The sequence below is a fragment of the Syngnathus typhle genome, linkage group LG4 (assembly GCF_033458585.1).
Source record: "Syngnathus typhle isolate RoL2023-S1 ecotype Sweden linkage group LG4, RoL_Styp_1.0, whole genome shotgun sequence".
Lineage (NCBI taxonomy): Eukaryota > Metazoa > Chordata > Actinopteri > Syngnathiformes > Syngnathidae > Syngnathus > Syngnathus typhle.
Window position 1 is genome coordinate 16,275,971 of NC_083741.1, and position 25,103 is coordinate 16,301,073.

A 25,103-nucleotide genomic window follows, 5' to 3' on the forward strand; every position below is an offset into this window, starting at 1 on the left:
CTCTGCACAGACGCGTTTGTAATATGGCAAGAGAATGAGCTAATTTCAGGAAAATAAATGAAATTACTTATTGAATTAGACAAAACAATTCAGGGAATAGTGATAAGGGAGTCAAAGTAACCACTGTTGTGCTTTTCAAAATACTGGGCTTGTACTCTTGTATTTATTCTTCCACGAGGTGATGTGCCTGACACTAATTAAAGTTTGTTGTTGTTGTTTACTTGTATTGTATTTCCATTGCCCTCTGCTAATCATTTCACTGTTGGGTTAAACTACAGTCCGATTGCAGGATTTGTTTTCTCGACTGTCAACTTCCTGCCGTTCACGTCGCACGTGTTGCCTACCTGTGCTTGTAGAGGTAGAAGGCAAATCCCGACAGGATGAGGGCAAAGAAAGGAACCAAGATGGCTGCTGCCACAGAGCTGCTGTTTGTATAAGGATTGGATGGGTCTATCGCCATGATTACAGGGCCTGACATCACAGACACGTACACTTTGAATTTACGGCTAACTGAACAGTGTTTCTCATTATACAGTGTTGCAGATGTTACATTTTGGAAACGTTAACGTTAATTAACCGTCAAGTACAAAAACATAACAAGAGGCCACTGCAGCTGCATTGTTTCATACCTTGTTTTGTCAGATAGAATTTGCCAAAGTCTTTACTGTGAATATGCCCTTGGTAGACAAATGTTTTCTGGTCGGATTCTGCAGTCACCTGAAGTAAGAACAGCAAGGAAAGTTAACATTATGGTATGAACAGAAGTAACAGCTGCACAAAGCATAAAAATATACATACAAAAAACACTCTCATCAGGAAACCCGCTGTGGCGGTAACAGACACTATTCATTCCGGAGGGTGAATGTTTTATAATGTTGTCTTCATTACATCGTATTGTATCATAAAAGGCATTACACTGCAATGTACTGCTATAAATCCACCTTGTGAGATTTACAACGTGAAATAACATAGCATGAACACTATTTGTTTCTATCTAGCTAATATACGTTTAAGGTGCAATGAGGTGCATGCACTTGCAATGAGTCTTTTTCTTTTTTTTTTTTTAACCTCCGATGCATTACTCAATGAAATCACTATAGAACACTTTTAGTGGACTGAATGAACCAGAATAAGACATCATCATCCAGCGGCCTTAATAAAGTTTTATTAGCCAGGCAAGAGGTGAGTAGCAATGTTTCACTTTTAGTTGTCTTGGGGGAGAAAAGTTAACCTCAAAGTCTTGTATGTGGAAACATCTTTCTTGTCTATAGCGGTTTACTAATTCATAGTGAAAAATTAGCTAACAAACTGGCTAATACGAAAAAAAGATCTTCCACATGGTGTAGACTACAAACTGATTTAGTAACATTTCCACGTTATTTTTTCCTTGTTCTTGTGTTCACAAAGATGATAACAAAAGCCTTTTAGTAAACCATAGAAATCATCCATAGAAAAGATAGACTTCATTGTAAGCCATTGTAACAAGTTTGCATCACAGACAGGAAAATGTTTGGAATTTTAATGCACTTTGCAAAGACCCGATGAAGGCGACATATTCATGCAATAATGTGTGTGAATGGCGCCTACTCCAGCTAAATACGTAGCTACAAAGTTTTCAAAAGAAGAGGTTTGCCTTACATATCCATCCATTGCCCAGTTGTCATTCTTAAACTTGTTGTAGTAATGCTCTGTGGGCCCTTTGACTTGATAGACCTTTAGTAGAAGATGGTTCTCCTCAGATTTGTAAGTACCTTCAGAAGACAGGTGAAGAAGGGAGGTTAGAGCTGCAAACGATGTTAAGACACAATTTGGTTGGGTGGTAGCAAGTTTGAGTTGATTGTCAACCAAATTGTTCTTCCGTGACCGATGGATTTCTGGAGAGTCACAATCCTGTCAGATGATTTACAATTGCCACCAGTGATACCGCATATTATATGATCTATTAAACACAGTAATAATCATGACTGTAGGCTCTGCAATATCACAGAAAACCATATTGTTTCTGCTCTCTCTGCTGCGATTGCACTTATCAGGCATTGACCTCCCGTCAGTCAAGTGCGAATAATGAGTGCGAATCAATGTGGGATCTCTTAAGCATTAACACCTTGAACACCCTCTCTTGTTTTTCATGTTGGATTCGCCGCACAGCTTTACTCGAAAGACATGAAAAGTGATGTCATTTCTTTTAAATCTCACTGCCACAAATACAATGGCTTTCCAAGGAGCTACGCGAGAGCAAAATTTTATTTTGATTTGAGTCAGATAATTTTTGAACATGTGCCTCTCTGTTTTGGTGCTTGTGCCAACGTTGACTCTTGGCTATAGACGTCATAGATGAACAGAATTTTACTCTTTCGGCCAAAACATGCAGAGAGAACCTGAATGACAGATTTTGTGTTACCTGATAGTCTGATTGACACTCCACTGGTCTCCAATAAGGTGACATTAACCCTACCACTGCTAGCATTGAACCCAGTCACTGTAAATGTTGTGGCCTGTCTCCTGCCCAGATATTCGTAGAAACCTCTCCAATCAGAGTTGGAAGAGAACACGTCCACCGGAACTGGGAAGAAAAAAAACGAGACTTGTAATAGTTTTATATCCGTCCGTCGGTCCATGCATCCATGCATCCATGCATCCATGCATCCATGCATCCATGCATCCATGCATCCATGCATCCATGCATCCATGCATCCATCCATCCATGCATCCATCCATCCACCCATCCACCCATCCAGTACACAATGCAGTTCTGCTGGTTGTGTTCAACAGTGTGACCCTGTTGATACCTCGTATTTTGTTCTTCTGGATGTCCGTCTCTCCTCTGCCTTTGGGATTGACTTTAAGTCCAACTGCAATGTAAACATAATGTTGGTGGGTTAATTTGGTGATTTGGGGGTGAAAGCAATTTCATGTGTGTCAAGAGAAGAGAGCAAAATGATTGATAACTGTGAAAATTATGTTTGTGAATGATTGCCTTGTCAATTTGCAGTGGCATTTGTCATTAGGGGAGTTTTCTGTTCGAATGGGAATGAAAGTACAAAACAACACCTTGTGTACAACAACATTATTTTGCAGTGATGCAGTTTCAGGAAAACCGACGAGGAAATAAACTCATAATGAAGTTTTTACAAACCTGTAAATGGTGCTTTTAGTATTGTGGCATTTACTGTACTCTGGAGTAATATTTGTCTCTGATTTATGCTTAAATCAAGGCAAAAAAGGTTAAACGTTTCCCTTTCATCTTCCATGGAAATTCTTGCCACAAAGTCAAGGCCAAAAAGCCAATTTGCATACCTTTACACAGTGGTGGTTTTCCTGACCATCTCCCATCACTTTTACATATTCGGTGTTCGGATCCTCCAGCCAGATAGAAACCATCTTGACAAGTGTAGATAAGTGTATAGCCCAATGTTGGCAGGTCCATCGAGCGAATGTCCACATTACTAGGGGTCTCGGGCTGGCGGCACGAGTGGGCTGAATAATGGATGAGAGTCAGTAAATTGTATGCTTTAATATTTAAAAAAATACTTTACGAAACCATAACGGCAACGCACCAATACATTCAGGTTGTGTTCCACTCCAGGTGAGGTTTTCTAAACACGTTCTTGTGGTGGAGCCAAGGATGTGGTAGTTCTTACGGCATTTAAATGAAATCTTACTTCCGACCTAAAGAAGAAGAAAGGAGTAAGAAGATCACCAACCGAAAACTTGTTTTTTTTCTGTGTAAAAAGTACATGCTATGTTCGTGATGAATTAAGATTAAATAGACAGTAGACTGTCATCCCTGACCTGGAGACCCAAAGCTTGCACAGGGATACCATAAGATGGTGTTCCTGGGTCACGACAGCTGTTAAATGCAGGGTCTTAACAAACACACATACACACAAACATTGAATTTTCACATTCATCTTTGGAGTGCACTTACTATTTTTCATAGCCAGGGAAAAGCATAAAAATTGCAATAGATATCAGGCACCTTTACCCTTGTTACATTATACAGGTAAGATTTATTTCATTTTGTACTGGTAGTCAGGTTATAAAAAACATAGACTTGTTAAAGATCCAAATTCGGACAACACATATTTCCTTGTCATTCGTGATCATTCGTTACCTATACAAGCTGGTTGTTGGCCACTCCAAATCCCATCAGCCTGACACACTCTGGAGGCAGAGCCAACCAACAAGTAGGGCGTCTGGCAGTAGAATCGGACCTCTGACCTGTGGAGGCAAACACCCCAACCCCGCAACACAAACGAGTTGAACAAAATCCATCATACATCCTGCCCTACATCACTGTGTGAAGTTGTTCCATTCTGCTCCACTTATTACACTTTGAAACTCTAGAACCTATTTTGATGAGAGTTGCAACACTTTCTTCTCGTACAGCCATATACGTAAAAGCCCAGTTGGCCTTTGTGCTTGATACACTGTCCCAATGAACAGCCTCCAAGAGTAATGATTATAAAACAAAGTAATAGTCATCATCAATATTGTTTACCACTGACCGGTAAGTAAAGATACCCCCTTCCCGATATCCGCCTCCAGGAGAGCCCGGATCGCCACATAGCATGGCTGGACACACCAAAGATCTCAAGTTAGAATTTGAAGGTACTGTAATATGAATCGTTTCACAAATAATATGAGTGAAGGCCAGCTGACTTACGAAGACATTGCGGAACATCTCCGGTCCATGTTCCGATTCCCTCGCAGGTCAATACAGCCGGCAAAGACAATTGATAACCATAGAAACAACTGTAGCTAACACTTGAGCCCCACGTATAGTGCGTTCCTTCTACTTCCCCATTTGGTACTTGAGGGGGAGGTCCGCATTGGATCACTGAAACACACATCATATTCATCATCACTCATTTAATTTTTTAAAATTTTATTTTATTTTACTTTGCGCATATTTGTGTGTTGAGCCACCTGGCAGCTTGTTGGATGTGAATTGCTGCGACTTATTGCTGATGGTTATCGTGTATCACTTTGAGAGTTGGGGATGTATGAACGGGCCAACCATCAAATTACTACTATATCTCTCTGCCCTGCCTAACATCATGTGAATTGAGTACTTCGTAATGATTTTTCATAGAAATGGAGCTCGGCAAACATAATGATCTGAAGAAAATGTGACAACATTGACTAAGTCTATTGGGATACAATCTGGTGATTTGCAACTACACATTCCTCAATATAACTGTTTCAAGGCAGATGTACACTTTGACATGGTCTTTGGAATCATGGCTCAATAACAGCAGGATCAAGAATCAATGGATGACTATAAAGCCAAATCCCAACAGTTGTTGCCCGACCGGCCACACTAAGAGACCACACAACATATGGGCATGTTCCTCGCCGCTTGCTTTAATGAGTTCTTCTGCTCTCCCATCTCTCCACTTGAGTCTTGTTTTGCTTCCCTCACTAGGCAGCACACAATCAGGGTTTCTGAGCTGAAAATTGATTCGTGAATTTGGGGAAAAAGAATCAGATCCAATCAAAAGATGGACTCCTCTACTTAAAAACCTAACCCTAGTTTGAAACCTTAGTTTTAAACCCCAACCCTAGTTTTAAACCCTAGTTTGAAACCCTAACCCTAGTCTGAAACCCTAGTTTGAATTCCTAACCTTAGTTTGACACCCTAAATCTAGTTTGAAACTGTAATCCTAGTTTGAAACCCTAGTTTGAAACCCTAAACCTAGTTTGAAACCGTAGTTTGAAACTTTGACCCTAGTTTTAAACAACTATTTCATTTATGGTACAATCAACCGGGCTATTCGTGTGGGATTAGAACCAGCCAGGACCATGAACAGCCAGAATTTGCATATAATTGACATGCGTTGAAATGATAAAATAATACCAATTAAACCCTAAAAAAATCCTTCCCAAATGCTGATGAACGTTCAATACAAGGAAAATTAGAAAATGAGGATTAAAATGCAAAACCTCCCAAATTATTTTAAAATATTAGAACAAAATGTCTGACTTTATATGGTGAGCAACTTTGGGTTCTTCACGATGGATGGGGGGGCACAGAATGTCACCTGGAGTAAACAATATTGTTTGCTGTAATGTATTTTTTTGTATAGATCCAATCAATGACGATCGGTCAGCAAATTCTGACAAGCATGTGATGAGAGATGTATCGTGACTACTAATTTGCAGAGACAAAGCATTTTCAATCTCGTTGTCATTCTAGGAGCAACATAAGTACAACAAGTTTTGAAATTACAAAGCTAGCTGTACAGTATTATAAAGTACCCTCACAGACTTGACTGATTGCTATTGCTGCTCCGTGACTATTTTCAGCCTCATCTTGCTTGCTCAAGCACTCTCTGCCATTTTGTGACTTTTTTGTCCTTCGTTAGACTTTCTCCAGGTGATTTGTGCTCTCCTTTTGTCTCCTGCCCATTTTAAATGAATTCCCCTACAGTCCTTCTTCAAGCTGGTCCTTCTGACATACAGTAACTTCTGTCCATTTTTCTTGAATTTTAATCCTCTTGCATTGCTCTTCTCGAATTATTGCTCTTGTTGCACTCCCATGACTGCCCCCTTTTGTCTTTCAGGCATGTCTTTCTTGGTAAAATTCAGCCAGTCAACACATTTTATAGGCTAATCCCTACCCTCTTGTGTGTTTACAGGTTTGGGGGCAGGTATTGATTTGCCTCTTTTGTTTCTCCCATAATGTGCTTCCTCTCTTGCCTGCCTCCCTGCAATGCTCTCATTGCAGCCTCGCTGATGGCACATCACCTTCACTCCTTTTGCTGTTTCATTCACCCCCTTGACTCTCATGTTTTCTAATGACACCACCCTCCTAAATCCTCTCTCATTCTGTTGTGTCTTTTTAATCGCTCTGTCCCCCCCACAAACACACACAAGGACATTTGGTATTTTGTATTAAAGCACATCCTCTGATTTCCTTGAATTTGAGTATGTTTCTTTACTTGAGATGAAATCTGTAGGAGAGTCTAACCACTGCCATTATGACAGTGTTCAGACAAAGCTTCAAGTGACATTTTGACATTCTTAGTTGCCATAGTGAGTACAGTGAGAAATGTGGTGAGTGTTTCTGTATCACAGTTTAGAGGTTATAAATTAAAATCTAAGCGTAGTGCTTTTATTGTAGAACTCGGATGTTGGTGGGGCACCACCAGGGTTTAACCAATGGTGGCCATGTATACACTTTATGACTTCTTTATTTTTTTTAGCCAATAAAACAAATTGTTGTGGAACAGTCAGTTTATCGGGGATGACATATACACAACAGGGTATAACGGAGCTATCCATGGTGCTGGTTTCTGACAGTTGGTCTTCTGAGGTACATAACTTTGTTACCCGTCGCAAGTTTTAAGGCAAGATGCAGTTTCAAATGATGGCAGCCTTGCCAGCAGATTGTGTAACACCTGCCCCTCCTTTCACTACAGTAGGCTTGGATGTGTTCGGCTCTTGGAATCTAGCTACACATCACACAAGAGGTGTCAATGCCATGAACAAAGGATGGGCTCTTATTTTCTCATGCAAAATATATTAGTCTGCACATGAGATCATTAGTAACACCCCACCATTGACAATTACGTTTTCCCCACTCAAGAACACTGAGTGAACCAGAACAAAGCCTATTTGCATATTTATGAAATGAATATCGCTTGAAAAAGGGCATCCTGGCAACTGCCAACACAAATGATCTTGCGAACCTGATAAAAGCACATTAAGGACTTTTTTTATTTTTTATTTTAATTGTGCCTTCTGGCCTTTACTACACACAGTTGCTTTGCCTCGATGCATATCCAATTGCTTTTATTGTCAATGATGACTTAATATTGGGGTGAGCCATACTGCACTGAGCAGCAAAGACAGGCAGGCTAGGTTCCATTTCTGGTTTTATGTTAGTTTTTGCCATGATTGTTTCCAATCTATGGTCACAAAAAGCCAAAGATAAAGCAAAACTGAATAAAATGATGCTTTAAGTAACCTTTGAGACTTTGTGGGACCTTTGAGGTTTTTTCTTTCCTGGAAGTTTTAGGTGTTTCTTTTTTTTTCTTTTTTTTTAAGGTTTTCACTATACTTGTTAGCCAGTCAGCAGAATTACACACAATCCATCCTTGCGCAGTTTTCATGAAAAAAAAAAGGTGATTTGTATTGTGGTGCACTTTCATTAAATTCTATGGGAAATTGAGCTGGCCTTCGGCATGGGCCAATGCTCTTAGTTATCTAATGTCCTTTATTGCCACGCCCCTTCATCCCTTTAATTCCCGCAACCTTCCCTTACTTACTGTGTTCATTTTCTCTTCCTCCAAACTCTCACTTGATTGATTTTGGCTGTCAGGCCACACGTTGAAAATGACTTTTTTTTAGAATCTTTATTAATCCTTGAGGGGACGTTTTGTTGAGGCGTAGACACACATGCACACAAAGAGATGCGCGCACACACAGCTATAGAGGGGTTAGAACAGGGTTGGGAAAACTTTTGACCGGGGGGCCGAACCAGGAGCAGATGGATGTAGTGTTTGTGTGAAGTAATATAAATGACATGTAAAGGTCATTGCATAAAAGGTTTTTACTTTTAGAAGATACTAAAGCATGGATATTAAAAAAAGCTTTTTGAAAACAAATGCATTTATTAACAGCATTAAAACAATATTTCACAAAAAAACTACTATCAGTGATTCTTATTAAATACGACACTGTTATGATGAATAACATTTTCCATCACTTCAGCGCCTGCAGGTCAGATTTGTGAAATATGTTTATCTAATGAGGCGAAATCACATCCAATGGCAAACATTCTGACCAAATAAATCATCTTGAAGAATCAGTGAAAGAATACATCTAAATAAAGTAATAAAGAAATCAATAGTATTGTTGGTTTCCCTTTTTTGCTAGTGCATCATAGTCTGGAGTAAAATTTGTTGTGGTAATTCTTAGGATAGAGCCGAGGTGCCGGTCCGCTAACCCAGATCTGTGACGGGCTCTGTTGACGTTCATGTGGCTGAACATCTTCTCACACACGTACTAGGTCGAGCCAAATTGTCCACTCTTTTTTAACATTCGGCACTCAGTGTCCACCTTTGTTTTCTTCGGGCCACTCATTTTAATGGAATGATTCCAGGGGAAGGTTTGTGGGTGGCATTAGCGTAAAACTGTATCTGAAAACTCTGAATATTGACGTCACAGCCTACACTCGGAATTCGGCACTGATAGATGAAATTACAACGTACTACTGAGTACGCACACGCACTTGTGAGTGTGCACCGAGCTTTCTGACACGGCTCCCGGGAGTAAATGCGCGGGCGGGCGCTTCCCCATCTATTGGGGAAACATAGTAATTGCAGGGAAAATGACCCCCAAAAAAATTAATAATACAATTTATTCAGGTTGGGCGGGCCGGATTAAACGGCCCCGTGGGCCGGATGTGGCCCACGGGCCGTAGTTTGCCCATGTCTGGGTTAGAAGGTGCTGTCAAGGGAACAGCTGGAGGTTGGAGAAACAAAAAGGGACTGTTGAATAACAAGGTTGCTCTCTATCCCATTTGTGGACATGTATGAGGAAATGGCGTCCCCAATACGGGATCAAATAAAACCCTGTGAATTGTTTGAAGAGCTTTTTGCTCTCTCTCTTTTTGCCCATTCTTCTGCTCTCCCTCTAATTTTCCGTTTTTCAATTTCCAGGCCCTCTCTCATTTTCGATCACCAACAGTATCTCCGGCTTCTCAGTTTCCCCTCTCTGTGCATCTCCACTCTGCAGGCTTTCTTAGCTTTTTCATCTCAGTTCAAAGCGCCGGCAACCGCAAGAGCCATTGTGTTTGTGGGATGAAATGGTGGAGAGAGTTTCAGGAAACATTCCTTTGAATGTTGTTGCGAACTGTGGTCCAAACTCTAAATATGGACTCTTGTAGAATGTTGGGCTCATTTGGGTTTAATGCATTCCTTTTTATTTTCTTCCTTTGTGTTTTGTATTTTCAGTCCCAAAATTTAATTTTGTCTCAGCCTCCTGACTTGCTAGTCTTATTTTAATTTACTAGGCTGCACAGAAAAGATCTTACCAAGAGTTTATTACGACACTTTTTTATATCAATATCAACCCTGTATTTATACTTGACACAAAATCATTTTTCATACCTTTGAAGCTTAAATGTAAAATATGTAACTATGATAAATTTGGCTGATTAAAAACAGTGGGGAAGAAATTATTTGAAATACAGGCTTAATGTCATACAGTATCAGAACCAGAAATGCAATTGTAATCTTTTTACACTGCATTTTGAATGTGAAATAGACTTGTATATATTTCATGGGAAAACATCAAACTTTTCTTTCGAAGTTAGACGAGACAAAGTCGAGCCTGTCATAGTGTGTTTGTGTCTTACCTTTACAGCTGGATTTGGTTTGGTTCCACTGTCCATCTTTAGTGCAGTGTAAAACATTGCGTCCCGGTCCAGGTGGATCCATCAGGTGACCCGGGTTACAATGGTATGTTACCGTGTGGTTGAAAGTGAAATCATGTCCCAGGTACAAGCCGTTGGCTATCGGCCCTGGGTCTCCACAGCTGATCACTGCAAGAAGTAGGAGCACATTGTGTTACGGATGGTAAAGTTCTGCCTACCTTTAATTTGTAATTCTGCGTTTCTGATAGTCTCCAATTTTACTTTTTCTTTGAGTCTGTGTCACAGCTACAAAGTGCTGTCAAATTGAGCCAAGGTGGAATTTCCCAGTCCCGCTCTTTCCCTTACCAGTGCAGTCCGGTGGTTGTCCCGTCCACGTCCCATTTGTCGTGCAGTGTCTGGTGGTCAGGCCCGATGTTCTGAACCCTTCCCAGCACGCGTAGGCCACTGAGCTGCCAAAGGTGATCCCGTCACTGAAGACGATCCTGCCTTGGGCTGGGGTGCCAGGGTTGCCACATGACACCGCTGAGGAGTGAAGGCAAATTTCAAAATGATACTTTAATCTTATTACTAATGGCCGTGTGAGAAACGCTGGCTTGCTGTCACTCAAGGTCGATCCTGTGTATTGTTTGCAATAATGAGATTATCGCTGGTGCCAGATGGAAATAACATAAAACATGTCCTTGAGGTAGGCTTATTAAATATTAGGGGTTGCTGGATAGATTTCCAGCACTGAATAGCAGGCAGTGCTGTATTTCAGCAGTGAGCTGCAGGCTAAACACAACAATGGTATTCACAGTGGGTTTCAAACTGCTGCTTGTTGTTTTTGCTCCAAATGAAAATATGCATCAGCCAGTCACACTCACTGGCCAAAACACGAGTAAACCTGCATAATCACATATAATTTAATACAAGAGCTGTACCAACCATAATAATGCTCGATTTTGATTGACATTGTCAAGGAAAGTATTTGTATGTGAAGCACATTGCGGTATTTCATGTATGAAATGCGCTATGTAGTATATACAACAAACATGTCTTGCCTTGACTTGCATGCTTCTATCATTTTGGTAAACAAAATAAAAGAGCTACAACTACAAAAACTAACTAAGGAGGTTGTGATCATCTATATTTGTGTCTTGTGTGTAGTTTTGGATGTAATACGTAGGTGTGAATTTTGATGATGCAGTGGCTTGATCCAGAAATGTTGTCATTAGTTTTTGGGTATAAGAACACCCCAATAGTATTAAAATGTATTAAAACGTTTCAAGACAATAAAACATAACTCATACATGTATCAAATATTAATTAGAACACATTTGAATGCTTTATCAGTGAGACCAATCCACATGATTCTTATTTTGTGGTTTTTTTTGGGGGGGGGTCTCATTCCGTGTTTTCCCCTGGACCGTGAAGAATTTCTAATTTTCTCAGTCAATCTTCGACTTTGTGGAAGTTTTCTTCTTGTAAATGCATAACTGTTGATAGAGCACATGCATCTACAACTGCGTCTGATGAAAACACTCTACTGCATATGATTAGTGGGGCACCCAGCAGTTCCAAACAAACAGTAACAATGATTGTGGAGACAACCCATAGAGTATGTTCAAAGATCTTGAGATTGGACAATGCCTTTGCATTTGATGTTGCACCACACTGGTGCTTTTTGTTAGGACGCTTTGTAGCTTGTTATCCTCGCTAAGTTCATGCTGTGCGATCGAGGCATTAGCATCATTCCATCTGCAGGCGTAATAACTGCCTCATCAAACATTTTTTCCCGCCAGGAAGGGATATTTAGGCTTTCTGCGTTCAATGAGAATTTTTTTTTTTTTTTTTTGTCATTCCATGAAGCCATACTAACATATAAAGAAGAGCGAGGAAATGGCTGGCCCCTGGCACACTCATTAAGAACATGCCAGTTGACGACTTTAACAAATAAACACCTATTGATGAGGAACATCAATGAAGGGAGAAAGTGTGGATTTGGTTGTGTTGTCAAACATTGTGTGTCTGTCCACGTGATGGATGTGTATATGGATCTTTGTGTGTCTCAGTGATAGATAAAGCAGCCTCCACTGATTCAGCTTTTAACCACCATTAGTGTAATGAAAAACCGACAAGACACAAAGAATTAGTGTCACCCAAACAGAGACTTGGGCAAGCTTAGAAAGTAGTTGGAGTAAGTGCATACATGTTTGTGAAAAATAAGATGCATTGATAGGCAGATAGAAGGGTTAGGATTTTCGAAATATGACCTTAAATCATTGATGACATGCAACGGTAGAAGGTGTGTTGAATATAATCCACATATACTATAATACACATTTTATTGTTTATTATACTAACAATAGAGGTCAACATTTCAAAAATAGTGACAGGTTGCACTCCATCCAGTCTGCATTTTATGTTACAATTGTTTCAACAAACTGTCTAATGCTATAGTTCCATATTATCTTGCACCAAATGTTGCTCAATTCCTTCTATAACGGCTTGCTTAGTGGCGTTATCTTTTTCGGGCAAGTAAGGACAACCTTTATTCCTCATTTATGTCAAAGCATGGTGATTAAAAACTTTAAGTCTCTAGATCAATCAAATTTCCCACATGATCAACAAAGTTCTGAGTCATACACAGCTACTTATCATACATATCCCGAATAGAATTTCATACAAGGGTTGTATGAAGTTTGATATTATTGATCGCTACCACTGAATGTAATGTGGATTTTTAATTAAAGTCTTTAATAAGAACAGGGGAACCCTAAGGGAATTATAAGTAATTATGATTTAGCGGGCCAATGACTGAAATTATTGAATATTTTCATTATGTGTTATTGACTTGATGGGCATCAAAGTGACAACCTAAACTTAAGATTTCTGTCTTTGAAGCACCACATTGGCATTATTATACATAACAATCGTAATTAAATAAAAAAATACTTGCACAACTGTTACTATTACTTGGTTACTTGACTTTGGATGCTGTCACGTGACTATTTCAACAAAACAAGTTAGCCATTAGTGAGGTTTGACTCCGTTTCATCAATCAAATGGAACTGGGTAGTCACATGACAGCACAAAGTCTACACTGCCCCACACAGAAGCAATTTTCAAAGTGACAGTTTTACATGACGTGTGGCAGATGCAAAAGAAGAAACAATAGCCTGTGATTCAGAAGAGGCAGTACACCCATGGCATCATATTTAATCTGTTTATCTTAGAAATGCAAAAAAGAAAAATAGTTGTCATGTGCTGTCATCTGTGTCCTGCTAAAAATGTCCACATTTTAGTATTCAAGAACTCCAAATTGAATTGGAGAAAACATGTTGCAATGTCCTGCTGAATCTATTCAGCTGTTCTTCAAATGCAAAGAAAATAATTTAGAAATTTTTTTGCAGCTGAATTTCACTACATTTGTTGTTTTATGAAGAGGTAATTCTTCACTGAAGTTGCACATTCCTGGTTTGTACTTTTGTCCGTTTTGACATTTATCAGATTAAAAGAAAATAAAAATCAGAAATTACTCACCAGCTCATCAGTACTTGAGATGTTTTTTCACTAAGTAGTTTAACTGAAGTAATTGTTTGGAGCATTACTCTCTACTTTTACGAATCATATTACACTAAAATAACAACATTCTTAGTCGCGTGCAATGTTTGGCGACTTTACCCAACGACAATACAAACACATAGCACAATGTAGGTGAGAAATCAGGGAAATCATGTCGCTTTCCTTTTTTGTGTTCTCCACAGCGATATGAGGACCCACTTAAATTTCTCTCTCAAGGGTTTAAGAGGCATCTTTGGAAACTCCTTTGTTAGCACAGATTGGGAAATCCAGTGCAGTCACAAGCTGAAATCCTCTATATCTAGGCCACACACACGCACGCAAGCACACACGCGCAAGTAGAGCTCAGTAGTTTTCCGTCTGTTACCCCCAAAATGCTTCACTTACAGCAGCTTCAATTTCAAATTACATTTCCCGTTGTAGTTTTAACATCTACTGCTGTGTGACATTTCAAGACTTCTAGTGCAGATAGATATCTTTATATTCTGTGTTCATTTCATACTACTGTATGGACCATGCAACAAGAATTAGGAGCTCACTGTGACTAATATGCCATGTGAGCTGGATGCAACTAAATTCTTTAAAGCTGAGATTGATTTATTCTTACATACATTATAGAATAATTAAGTCCAGATTTCAGAACGGCAAATAAATTTACAAAAAAATTGCACTATGTCATATATTGGTGTAGACCAAAATTTTTGTTCTAAGACTGGTTCGAATGAGAGCCACCTTTAACTTTAAAAAAGAAAAGAAAAAAGTAAAATGCTGCATATTAACATGATACATCACAAATTAGGACACACAGAATTATTAGTCTGGTTAACTGTAATTGTATATGTTATCGTGAGTAACAATGTTGGGTTTGTGGATTTTGGGCATAGACTTCAACTCAGCAGCAAACCTTACCGGGGCGAGTGGAATTGGATTGACGGGTGTATTTTCGTTGACTATAATTAAACGCATGACTGAGTTTAGTCAGGAGCGACAAAAATGTCAAGGTGCCAAAGCGAATGGTTGCAGAAGAGTTGTGTGCAAATAAAGACTGTAACTTTGATCTAAAACAAACCCCCTTCTGTGTGTGAATTGAGGAGTGAGAGTATTTGGCATCACTGCGGGTCCCCTGTGTAAACGCTTGCTGCTGGGCTCTCTCACCTTGACACACGGGCTGCGTTCCACTCCAGGTGCCGTTGTGGAGGCACGTCCTCTCAGCGGAGCCAATCAGATTGTATCCCGCCTCGCAGCTGAAGCGCAGCAGGCTCTTGGTTTTAAACTCTTCCCCGCCTAAACGGGCACCGTGGGGAGGAACACCCGTGTCCCCGCACATCCCCGGACTCAGACCTTGAGTGAGAATTGATAGTTAGAGTTAATGTTCCTAATAGTAACAGCCTGGGCAGGTGCACACTTGCATGTAATGGGGAGAGAGAAAGAAATGCATAGGCAACATAAAGGCAACCGCACAATTGATTATTTCAGGTCACATACTCGTATGCCAAATATCCTTGTTGATAAAACAATTACTCCTCCTGTTTTTACATCTTATTTTTCATTTTTAGAGTAATTTGCTCAAAACTGTTAATTCATGTTTATGTATGTACTCTAGTGGCTGTGGATGTACATATATCTTAGATCACTACATTTTTATTATATTTTTGTTATATTAGCACTATAAATGTTGACCTATTTGTCTACATTTCACTGTTCTTAAAATTTAATTCCTACGATGGGCTGAATACAATCTCAGCGTGGTGCCCGCAGGCACCAGGTAACCCTCGAGAACCGCAAAAGAAGCCTGTGGGCATGTTCTATAAAAAATGCTCACAAGTGACAGGATACTAAGACTTTTTAAATTGTTATATAGGTGCTCATTTGAAAATGTAACTCCAGACTGTATTCCACGTTGATTAGTTTTAGTGGTTTTAAGGGTTAAGTATAAAATATTTTGTTGGGGAAAAAAGCATTGATTATATATGATGTTATTTGATAGTTTTGGCTGCATAGACGCATGTATACGGAGGCATTCACATACAGTACAGAACAACGCCCCTGCAAACTAGCATAAGTTTGCATTAAGGCTATTCTAAATTGTTCCAGCAGTGAAAGCAGCGAGCATGTCACAACTTTAGGAGCTTAAATTCCACCGGTAGGGATTTGTGACTTTAAGAGCTCCCATCGAGGCGTCTCGCATCTCAATGAGGTTTCTCCAGCTGCAGGATGAATTTTACCCCGCTGAGCCTTCTGGTTCGAGGCCAGCCGAGCGAGCTTATTGCGTTCCGGCTGTTGAGACAGTTGACGCTGGGTTCGGAAATGATCAGTTGTAGTGTTATGAGGTGTGTATAATAGCCACACTTGACAACACGAGTCATCTTGTTCACCTTCATCCTCTTCAAAAAAGGTAGACCAAGCCAGGATAAAGAATGTTTTCCACTTGTCTAAGTTACTGCTGTTCAACAACAGATCGTTGAATATTTTGTTTTCTTCAAATATTTCTCAGTAACTGGTTTTGATGTCAGTTGGGAATTGTGAAGAAGGAAGACTCAGATGGAATGTGACATTTCTTGAATAAACATGGAGTATACGACAAAAGTAGGTTATTTGATGACTTTTTTTTGAAGGACATCAACAAGTCAGTCCGCAATAAGAGGTGGCTTCAAAGACGTCGGTGTGGGTGCTGCTATTCATTTCTGTCATATCTGATTTCAATAAAGATAAAAACTAGCAAATGCTTACAAAAAGTTTCTGGCGTCTTCTTGTTGTCAATATACAAGCTGAATACTAAATGAGAGCTTGGGCATACACCAAATTTATATTTCTGCTAGTATTATTGTTAATGGACTTTTTTTCCTCCCCTGAAATGAGATTTACTCCACTTTGTTTTTTGGGATCACTTTTCTTCGCATCATTTCCCCCCCCCCCCACACACACAATTTTGATTCATTCATTTTGTTCATTTCATTGTTTTGATTAAATCTGGATTTTGTGAGTACTATGAGCTTGCAAATTCACTCTGGACTTTCTCAACTCATTTATTTATTTATTTATCTGTTTGAGAAATAAAGTTTGTTTTGCTACTTTGATCCGATCCAAAATATATCACATTTCCCTTCTGGCATTGATTTGAATCGAGGTGCTGTTGGGAGATGCTGTGACCCACTAAGCTTGTACATTTAGAAACACCCTGCTTTGCACATCTTGACATTTGACTGCAGTGTGTATGTAGAACAATATTTGTAACCAACTCCATATTCCAACAGCTTGTAAACATTGGGGGTAAATCTGCTTGACTTTATTGATCTTACCAGTGCAATAGGGCGGCGCCCCACTCCAAGTACCGTCCTCTTGACATAGCCGTGTAGCATTGCCAACCAGTGTCCCTCCTGGCTGGCAGGTGTAGTGCAGCACTGAGCCATACGTCCAGTTGTGAGTCCCGGGGATGATCACATTTGGGGGCAGACCAGGGTCACCACAGGAAATAGCTAGAAAGACGGTTGAGAGAGGTTGAATGAGAGAAAGGAGGTAGGGGTAGTAATGTACATGGGAATTGGATCCAAGTATGGATTGCATCTACTTCAACATTAAGCACTACAGGTGGGTCAGAAGGAGCGAAAAAGGAAGATTGTGAGGGAAGGTGGGTGGAAGCGTGATTATTGCTGCATGGCTACATTTGCGTGTATTACATGCAGGAACAAGATAAATAGTGTAACAAGTGTCCGTAAAGACTGAATGATAATCATAATAGAGTGGAACCTGAGGTGGTGGTTATTATATAACCACAATTTTCAAGCCAGATGCACATCAAGTGTTTTGTGGCTTTTTTGTGATCCTATTCATTCCAAATGAAGGACCGACCATAACAACTCTGAATAGCAAAACAGAAGTGATGTAGGAAGAATAAACATCGGACAATTTGTGATGGCAACACACATGAATGATTTGCCACAAGTCTGACTTTGGTTAAAACGTTTTGATATTGAACGACAACAACAAATGTGATGACATAAGATGAGCACATTAAGGATTTCATTCGAATTTTGGTGCTTTTTATCTAAACCTGCCCTGCATGGAAGGCAGAAATATGTGTCATGACATAACCTGTGTCCCATGAAACAACAAAAAAAAGAAATTAATCTAACACAATACTTATGGTATTAACAACTAACATAACCAAGTGCATGTAATGCCCAGTCATTAACTTGCCTGAGAATGTTAGCACCAATAATTTATTCCAAATGAAATGGGATGAACACCACACAACAAAATCTTCTATTTTCATCTTCAATTTGTGAAAAATTGACATTTCACAGAGGTCAGGCAGCAGAGCTCTCCAGATGACACAGATATGAAATTGCCCTCGATTTTCTATTTCTACCAAACAATCGGTCCAGCGACACCAAGCCAAAGTTGGATTACTCCGTCCTCTCCTTGCCCTTCTGTCACCCGCTTCTCTCCCCCCAATTTTTTGATAAGACCTTGTTTCTTGGATTTAATGCCCCATGCTCCACGTCTACCTTGCCCTCTTTATCCCATTCTTCATTTCTACATCCGTGCCGCCATTTCCTCATTATAAAGTGTTGGGGACTTTCAGAATAGCACATCTTCCCTCTGTCACGATTGACGAATCTCTCTGCCTTATCAGCCATACACTTCCTTACAAAAGTATTAGAAATTCGTGGCAAATGTTTTTACATTCATAGTAGATGCAAAACATTTGTTCATGACACCAACGGATGAGTATGGAAAAATGATCGGATGTTTTTTCAATATGGAACACTTGGGAGAGCAACGCAAGCGCAAAATTAATTAAATTTAAAAGTCATGGAATTGGAAGTGTTTGTGGGAGAGAAACATATTAAGACCTGAAAAATAAATTGATCGTTTTTATTATTTTTAGGGAAGTCAGCAACTGCATAAAAAACAGTATGTGCCCATCCGGCATAATGTGCTTAAAACACACCCAGAAAAAAAAACAATTTGGGGGAGGTCAGCACAAACGTCACAGAGTGCTGACTGAGGGAGTGTATGAGTTTTAACTTTGTCATCATGCCATAACATAAAATACACTCCCGCGACTTTAAATGGCCACTTTAAGCCTTTGGTAACCAAGTCTCAAAGGGTCCTTTGAGGGTCTGTTGTGCGATAGGACAGATATGTTCTTTTTTTACAACATTTTCTTTAAACCTGTCATCACACTGAATCACACACCCACATGAACAAATGATCACTATTCAGGCTGTCCTCTGAACCCACTCATGTTCTCTATCTTTTAGTTACTTCAAAAAGCTGTTTACCTTTGACAGCCTGGATCGTGTAGCCCTTATTCGGGCATGATAACATTTGCTATTTGAATTAGGATTCAAACAACCTTATAAAGCATCTCAAAGGCAGTAAATCAAAAATAAAAAATAATAAAATACAGTAAAAAATAAAGAACAAATATACAGCAACTATCTGTTCGTCATGATATTCATTAAGAGAAATTAGAGTGATAATTTTAGTGGGTGTTAGTTAAGAAGGTGTTTTTAATGTACGGTAAAACTATTTTCATGAGAATATTTCTCGCCTCACCCAAGCATCGAGGGGTTGGTCTGTCCCAGCGTCCATCATGTAGGCAGGTGAGGAGCGCGGAGCCGAGCAGGTAGAAGCCCCGTTTGCAGTGAATGGCCACCGTTATGCCGTAGCTGAAGATTTCCGGGTAACGTAGTCCAGACTGCCGCACACCATTCTCCACATGCCCGGGGTCGGAACAGTTTACCACTGGTGAGAAAGGAGGATAAATGAACCAGGAGAAAATTGATGGAACAAATTTCATGTCATTTCACTGTTTACTTCCTTTACAATTACAGATGATGACAATACTCTCAATGTTTGTGAAAGTTATGATCAAGTAAATTTATTTGAAGATCCATACAATTACATTTATGCTAAAATGTTTTTCTTTGACATGGATCTACAATATTCTCCTACTATCTTGTTATAGTTCATTTCAGCATGTCTTCAATTCTGCTTTGTAGATTTTCCTGTCACAAAATATTTACGGAATGAGTCATTAATTATTAGGCGAGTGGTCCTTTGATGTCCACGAGAAAGACAAGCAGCTTTGAAGCATGCTTCAAGGCAGCAGGTCCATTTCTTTAAAAAGTCTTTTGGCCTTAATGTCAGTCAGAAAACGCAGTTTGTTTTCTACATGTCACTGGGGAGACTGATTCAAGTTTAAGTGGGGAACATGGAATATGTATGAAAATGTGCATGCGTGCGTGTGTGGGCACCCAAGTTGAACCCAAAAAAAAAAAGGTTCTTAATTGACAGCTGCTGCTGAGAAGCAAAAACTGAGTTGGATAAGTTCCTCGAATGGAAGACAGATATGTGCAACGCCGCAGTATCGATCTGGCCCTGCGACCGAGCAGAGCGCGCAGGTGTTTTAATACATTTAATACATTAATACAATTTAATACATCATAACTGCTGGAACACAACAAGGTCAGTGGGGGTTAATAATGTTACATCCACGCATTATTAGCTGAATGGGATATGTTATTGGAAATATGCTGCATATTGTGTGCGGTAAATTTACAAGGTGAGTTTTACGAATACAATGGAAGCTCACACTGGTCACACCATTTGGTACACATGAACAATTCTCCATTCATCAAGTCTGCACACCACTTTTCCTGTTTAAAACGATTAGATGACAGGGCAACAGATTACAGTTACAGGGCAAATAGAGAGATAGATAAACATTCATTTACACTTTCACCATGTGCAAACGGAACCCACACTGCCTGCACAGAAGTCAGGAAAATGAACTGCACAAATGAGAGACGTCTCCCCCGCTCCCCAAAAAAAGACTGTATAGAATTCTGCTTTTGCAAAGACAATATTCACGGTGACCCTAAGAATGGAATTTCATGCCACATTTGCATACCAACACAATAGAGTAACTACACTTTTTAGGATAATTTAATTCAATTCCTCACACTCACATTTATGTATTGTGATAAGTATGTCTTAATCTGTGTTATTTGTTACCTTTGCAAAGAGGTAGTGGGCTGCTCCATTGCCCATTGAGTCGACATTGAGCGCGGGTATTTCCACTCAAGATGTAACCTTTATTGCAGGTGAAGTTGACAACATCATTGAGGTTGAACTCACTGCCATTGGTCCGCCCGTTGGCTGGGTTACCCGGGTGACCACAAGTTATGGCTAAGGGTAGAGAATACAAATGTTACAAACTGTCACTGAAAAATCAATTGTACACTTTATTAGTACATCTGAAGAATGGAATCAAAACCTACAATGAACATTGTCACTGACACTGTCAGAACTATATTTCTTTAAGAATTACTCAGGTGTACCTATTGTTGTGACACATTATTGTGAATTTATAGTTGATATCCATCCTTCCTGGAATTTTATTTATTAGTTCTCTCATTATGGAAAAGCGGTCGTTAGTGATCTGCTTTTGCAATTTTAGGTACTTACGGACACAAACAGGTGTCGTTCCAGACCACTGATGGTCTTGTTGGCAGATTCTGACAGATGTGCCGATCAGGCGATATCCCAGCATACACTGGTACACCACTGTGTCGCGGTAGCTCGAGCCATCACCGCTAATGTGTCCATTTACGATAGGACTTGGAGAGTCACAGTGGCCAGCTAGGAGGGAAAAAGCCATTATATCAGAATACAACCTCAAAAGATGCATGTGAAATATGGAAGGAAAATGTCACATTTAACATTCATGTATTTATTTCAGTTTAATTTGTTGACCTTGTGGAATAGATTTCTTTGAAGAGAAAAAAATGGTGACACATTCTTTATTTGCACGTGCCACATTCAGGCTGAAACACAATAAAATCACTTTATATATTATTGAATCAGTGTGATAGGAATGCATCAGAAGAAGATCATTTGAGTTAACTGGAGCATGTGAACAGATTATCTTGTTTTTGGTTCACTCAATCTTCAATTATCTCATCTCGACACGCATAGCAACTAACTGTGGTCAGAAGTATTGAAACACCTTGCTGTTATACCTAAGCAAAGTCAACACACAGCTTTGCAGGCACAGCAGGGAAGACTTTCTAAAATATGTTGGAGCGTGTCTGCAGATGTTTTGTCTATTCATCCAGAAAAACAAAGGTCACTGATGTTGGACCTTTGTGAGTGCCTGTCTCACGATCTTTATTCCTTTTCATCACAAATGTTTTTTGAAGGAAGGCTTCTTTCACATCAGACTCAGCCTTTGTGGATCTTATGCATTGCACCATTTCTTGGTAAAATGAAGAATTATGATTGAGCGCTATATGGGTAGGTGGATGAAATCTCCAAATTGTGAACTGGGATAGGCTCCAGCTCACTTGTGACCCCAATCAGGACACGCAGTAAAGAAAATGAAAGGCGATATAATCCAAACTAGATTTACTGAGACTTACCGAGACACCTGGTTTCAGAACCACTCCACAGCCCGTTGGCTCCACATTCTCTGACATGTGATCCCACCAAAGTATACCCATGGTTACACATAAAGATTGCAGTTGCACCAAATGTGGTCAGAGTTCCAAGTTTGGTGCCGAATGGCGGAGAAGGAAGATCCCCACAGGACAAGACTGCAAAGCAAGATTCAAGTTTAATATTGACAATAGAATATAAACTACTATAATAAAGAACGTGGCGATTAAATTATTCATTTAACAATGTGGTGTATTAAACTTTTGGAATGTAAGGCATAATGAAATACAACTATAATTCCAAGAGGAACAACAGAACAAAACAAACAATACAACTTTTTAAATCGTTTCCTGCAGTGTCCTGTGGACCCACAAAATTGTTGTCCGACTTTCATAGCAGTGTTGATTATTTGACTTACTTCTGCATGTTGCCAGGTCATCCGACCCCTCCCACGTCCCATTGGCAAGACAGCGTAGTGTTCGATGTCCCGCTCCGAAAGAGAACCCCGCTGAACATTCCAGCATGGCCAAGGAGCCAAATTCTCCCAAGGTCCCAGAGAGCAGACGGTAGGTCACGTGATCAGACAAAGCACCCTCGATGCTGGGACAGTGGATGGCTGGGAAATACATGTAAGGTCATGAGAGCTGAATTAATGAAGAGCACACTTAATGATGGTGGCTGAAGCTTAGCCTTTGAGGACTTTACAGGATTAGCTCTAATAACAAGGTGACTGGTTCGAGACCAAAAATGTCAAAGAGTATTTATTTGCACGCTGGAATACATGGAAAAAAAATCTGCCACGTCGCTCTCCATCTTGCCCTCTAATCACGAAAAGGTAACACTTACAGAGACACCTTGGGGGTGAGGCAGAATTACTCCAGCTGCCATCCTCCAAACACACTGCTGTGGCTGGTAGACTGGGGTCAAGGTAATATCCGTGTTTACAGTGGTAGGTCACCTGGCTGCCCACATTGTAATGGTAGGCGTAGAAGCTGCCATTGCCTGGTGACTGGGGGATCCCGCAGGAAATAGCTGCCAATCACAAACAAAAGTGTTATGGAGATGCTGATTTTCTTCATCATAACCAGATGCTAAGGATTTGCTGAGGATAAACAAATGTAACATATGCTTGTGAGTATTGCTTGTTTATATGCGTTGCTCCTGTGTTCAAATATCCGTTGCTTTAAGGCCGCGACACTGATGATATTCATTAGTCTGTTTAGGATGTTTTGAAATGTTTGTCTGTATTAAGCTAAATAGACTATTAAGGCAAAAGACATCTAAAAAATAAAATTTAAAGTCGGGTCACTCGTATCTTATAACTACTGTTTTGAGACATGCTTATTATAGTACCTTGACAGAAAGGTGAAGGTGTGTCCCACTGGAATAACCCATTAGGGTGTAGTCTACAGGTGGAATTCATTGAGCCAACCAGACGGTAACCATGGTTACAGAAGAACTGGAGTCTGCTGCCTGGGCGGAGTTTGGTTCGGTTGACAACACCCCCATTCGCTAGCGGATCATTAATACTACAGTATGCAGCTGGGGAGACATTGAGAGAGTAAAAACAAAAACTAAGAAAACATTTGTACAAAAAGCAAACTTTTTTTAGAGTGGGAAGAGTGGTTCTCCCACACACAACAACAAAGTGAGTCACTAATCATTACTTCCATGTCGGATAGTTATCTTATGCACAAGTATCTTACGTCAGCCTCATTTAAATGACTCATGTGGCCTTTTGTCTTTCAATAACATCATCTGTTTGAAAATGCATCTGATCTCTCTGTGGCTCATGTTATACAACCAAGATTGTTAGGGCTATTGAGGACAAGGGTTTCAAGGGGCTTACTTACACCAATTATGCCACTGTATGAGAAACAAAATTGGAAACATTTCAGAAGTGGAGTATTTAATTACAGTTGCAACTCAAACAATTTAAAGTCCATTGTAATGAATTTTTAAAATGTGGTAACATCTGATAGTCCATTTTCAATAGGTCGCGGTCATTGTGTTGTGCTATTTCAACTCCAAACTACATTGTGAAAATAATTGTAATCTTGTGGTTAAGTACGGTAACATTATTAACAATTGAAAGAAACCCGGTGGGATAAAATCCTTTTCACAATATATAAATACCAATTAATGTGCACTTGCACTTATCATTAAGGTTTATAAATCAAAAGGGCACCCCCTCACAAACACACAATGTATATAGTGCATAATTTACTGAAATGTATGGTGTGCATGTACCCGAGTATCTTATCTTGAATCCTTTCTTGTTAGTTGCATGGTCAGTGGACCAGCGTAGGTAAAGCTGATTGGTTTTGGAGGTGAAGTTGAGTTGAAATGAATGATTTCCACTGAGAGCCACAAGCAAAGGGCTCTGTCCTGAGGACCCTGCAAGGAGCGCATGAATAAAACATACTGTGAAGCTGTGTACATAGTCAACCCTACATTTTCAGATTGCATGGATAACTGATGGATAACATGATTTGTTTTTCACCTAGGTAGTTGTTCCATTACTCCCATATTCATCCTATATTAATAATGATAACACTTCTGCAGCATTGTGCAAAGCAAACAGATGATGCAAGCCTGAGAATATGTTCAAATTCTACATTATGTCTTCGTGCGTGTGTGTGTTGCTGCATTTTTAATGACAAATTCATCCAAGTGTGGTGAACACCTACTAATGTTTCATTCTTATTAA

The 25,103-nt window shown here is 39.7% G+C and overlaps 1 protein-coding gene across 2 annotated transcripts in view; it reads right to left on the bottom strand.

The window, feature by feature from the left end:
- The window catches only part of LOC133152939 (CUB and sushi domain-containing protein 1-like), a 290,934-nt gene that overhangs the window by 9,096 nt on the left and 256,735 nt on the right, over positions 1–25,103 (bottom strand). For both annotated transcript variants that reach the window (XM_061276928.1, XM_061276927.1), the window contains exons 52-74: positions 24,644–24,790; positions 23,747–23,935; positions 23,240–23,425; positions 22,812–23,009; positions 22,378–22,551; positions 21,425–21,598; positions 20,972–21,145; positions 19,511–19,699; positions 17,245–17,421; positions 15,101–15,286; positions 10,730–10,906; positions 10,367–10,552; positions 4,667–4,840; positions 4,509–4,575; positions 4,115–4,221; positions 3,793–3,866; positions 3,558–3,669; positions 3,298–3,477; positions 2,790–2,852; positions 2,402–2,563; positions 1,639–1,751; positions 630–717; positions 345–471 (exon numbers count right to left, since the gene is read on the bottom strand). In XM_061276928.1, the coding sequence (XP_061132912.1) occupies positions 345–471; positions 630–717; positions 1,639–1,751; positions 2,402–2,563; positions 2,790–2,852; positions 3,298–3,477; positions 3,558–3,669; positions 3,793–3,866; positions 4,115–4,221; positions 4,509–4,575; positions 4,667–4,840; positions 10,367–10,552; positions 10,730–10,906; positions 15,101–15,286; positions 17,245–17,421; positions 19,511–19,699; positions 20,972–21,145; positions 21,425–21,598; positions 22,378–22,551; positions 22,812–23,009; positions 23,240–23,425; positions 23,747–23,935; positions 24,644–24,790 (3,424 nt within the window). The remainder of the gene's footprint in view (positions 1–344; positions 472–629; positions 718–1,638; positions 1,752–2,401; positions 2,564–2,789; positions 2,853–3,297; positions 3,478–3,557; positions 3,670–3,792; positions 3,867–4,114; positions 4,222–4,508; positions 4,576–4,666; positions 4,841–10,366; positions 10,553–10,729; positions 10,907–15,100; positions 15,287–17,244; positions 17,422–19,510; positions 19,700–20,971; positions 21,146–21,424; positions 21,599–22,377; positions 22,552–22,811; positions 23,010–23,239; positions 23,426–23,746; positions 23,936–24,643; positions 24,791–25,103) is intronic.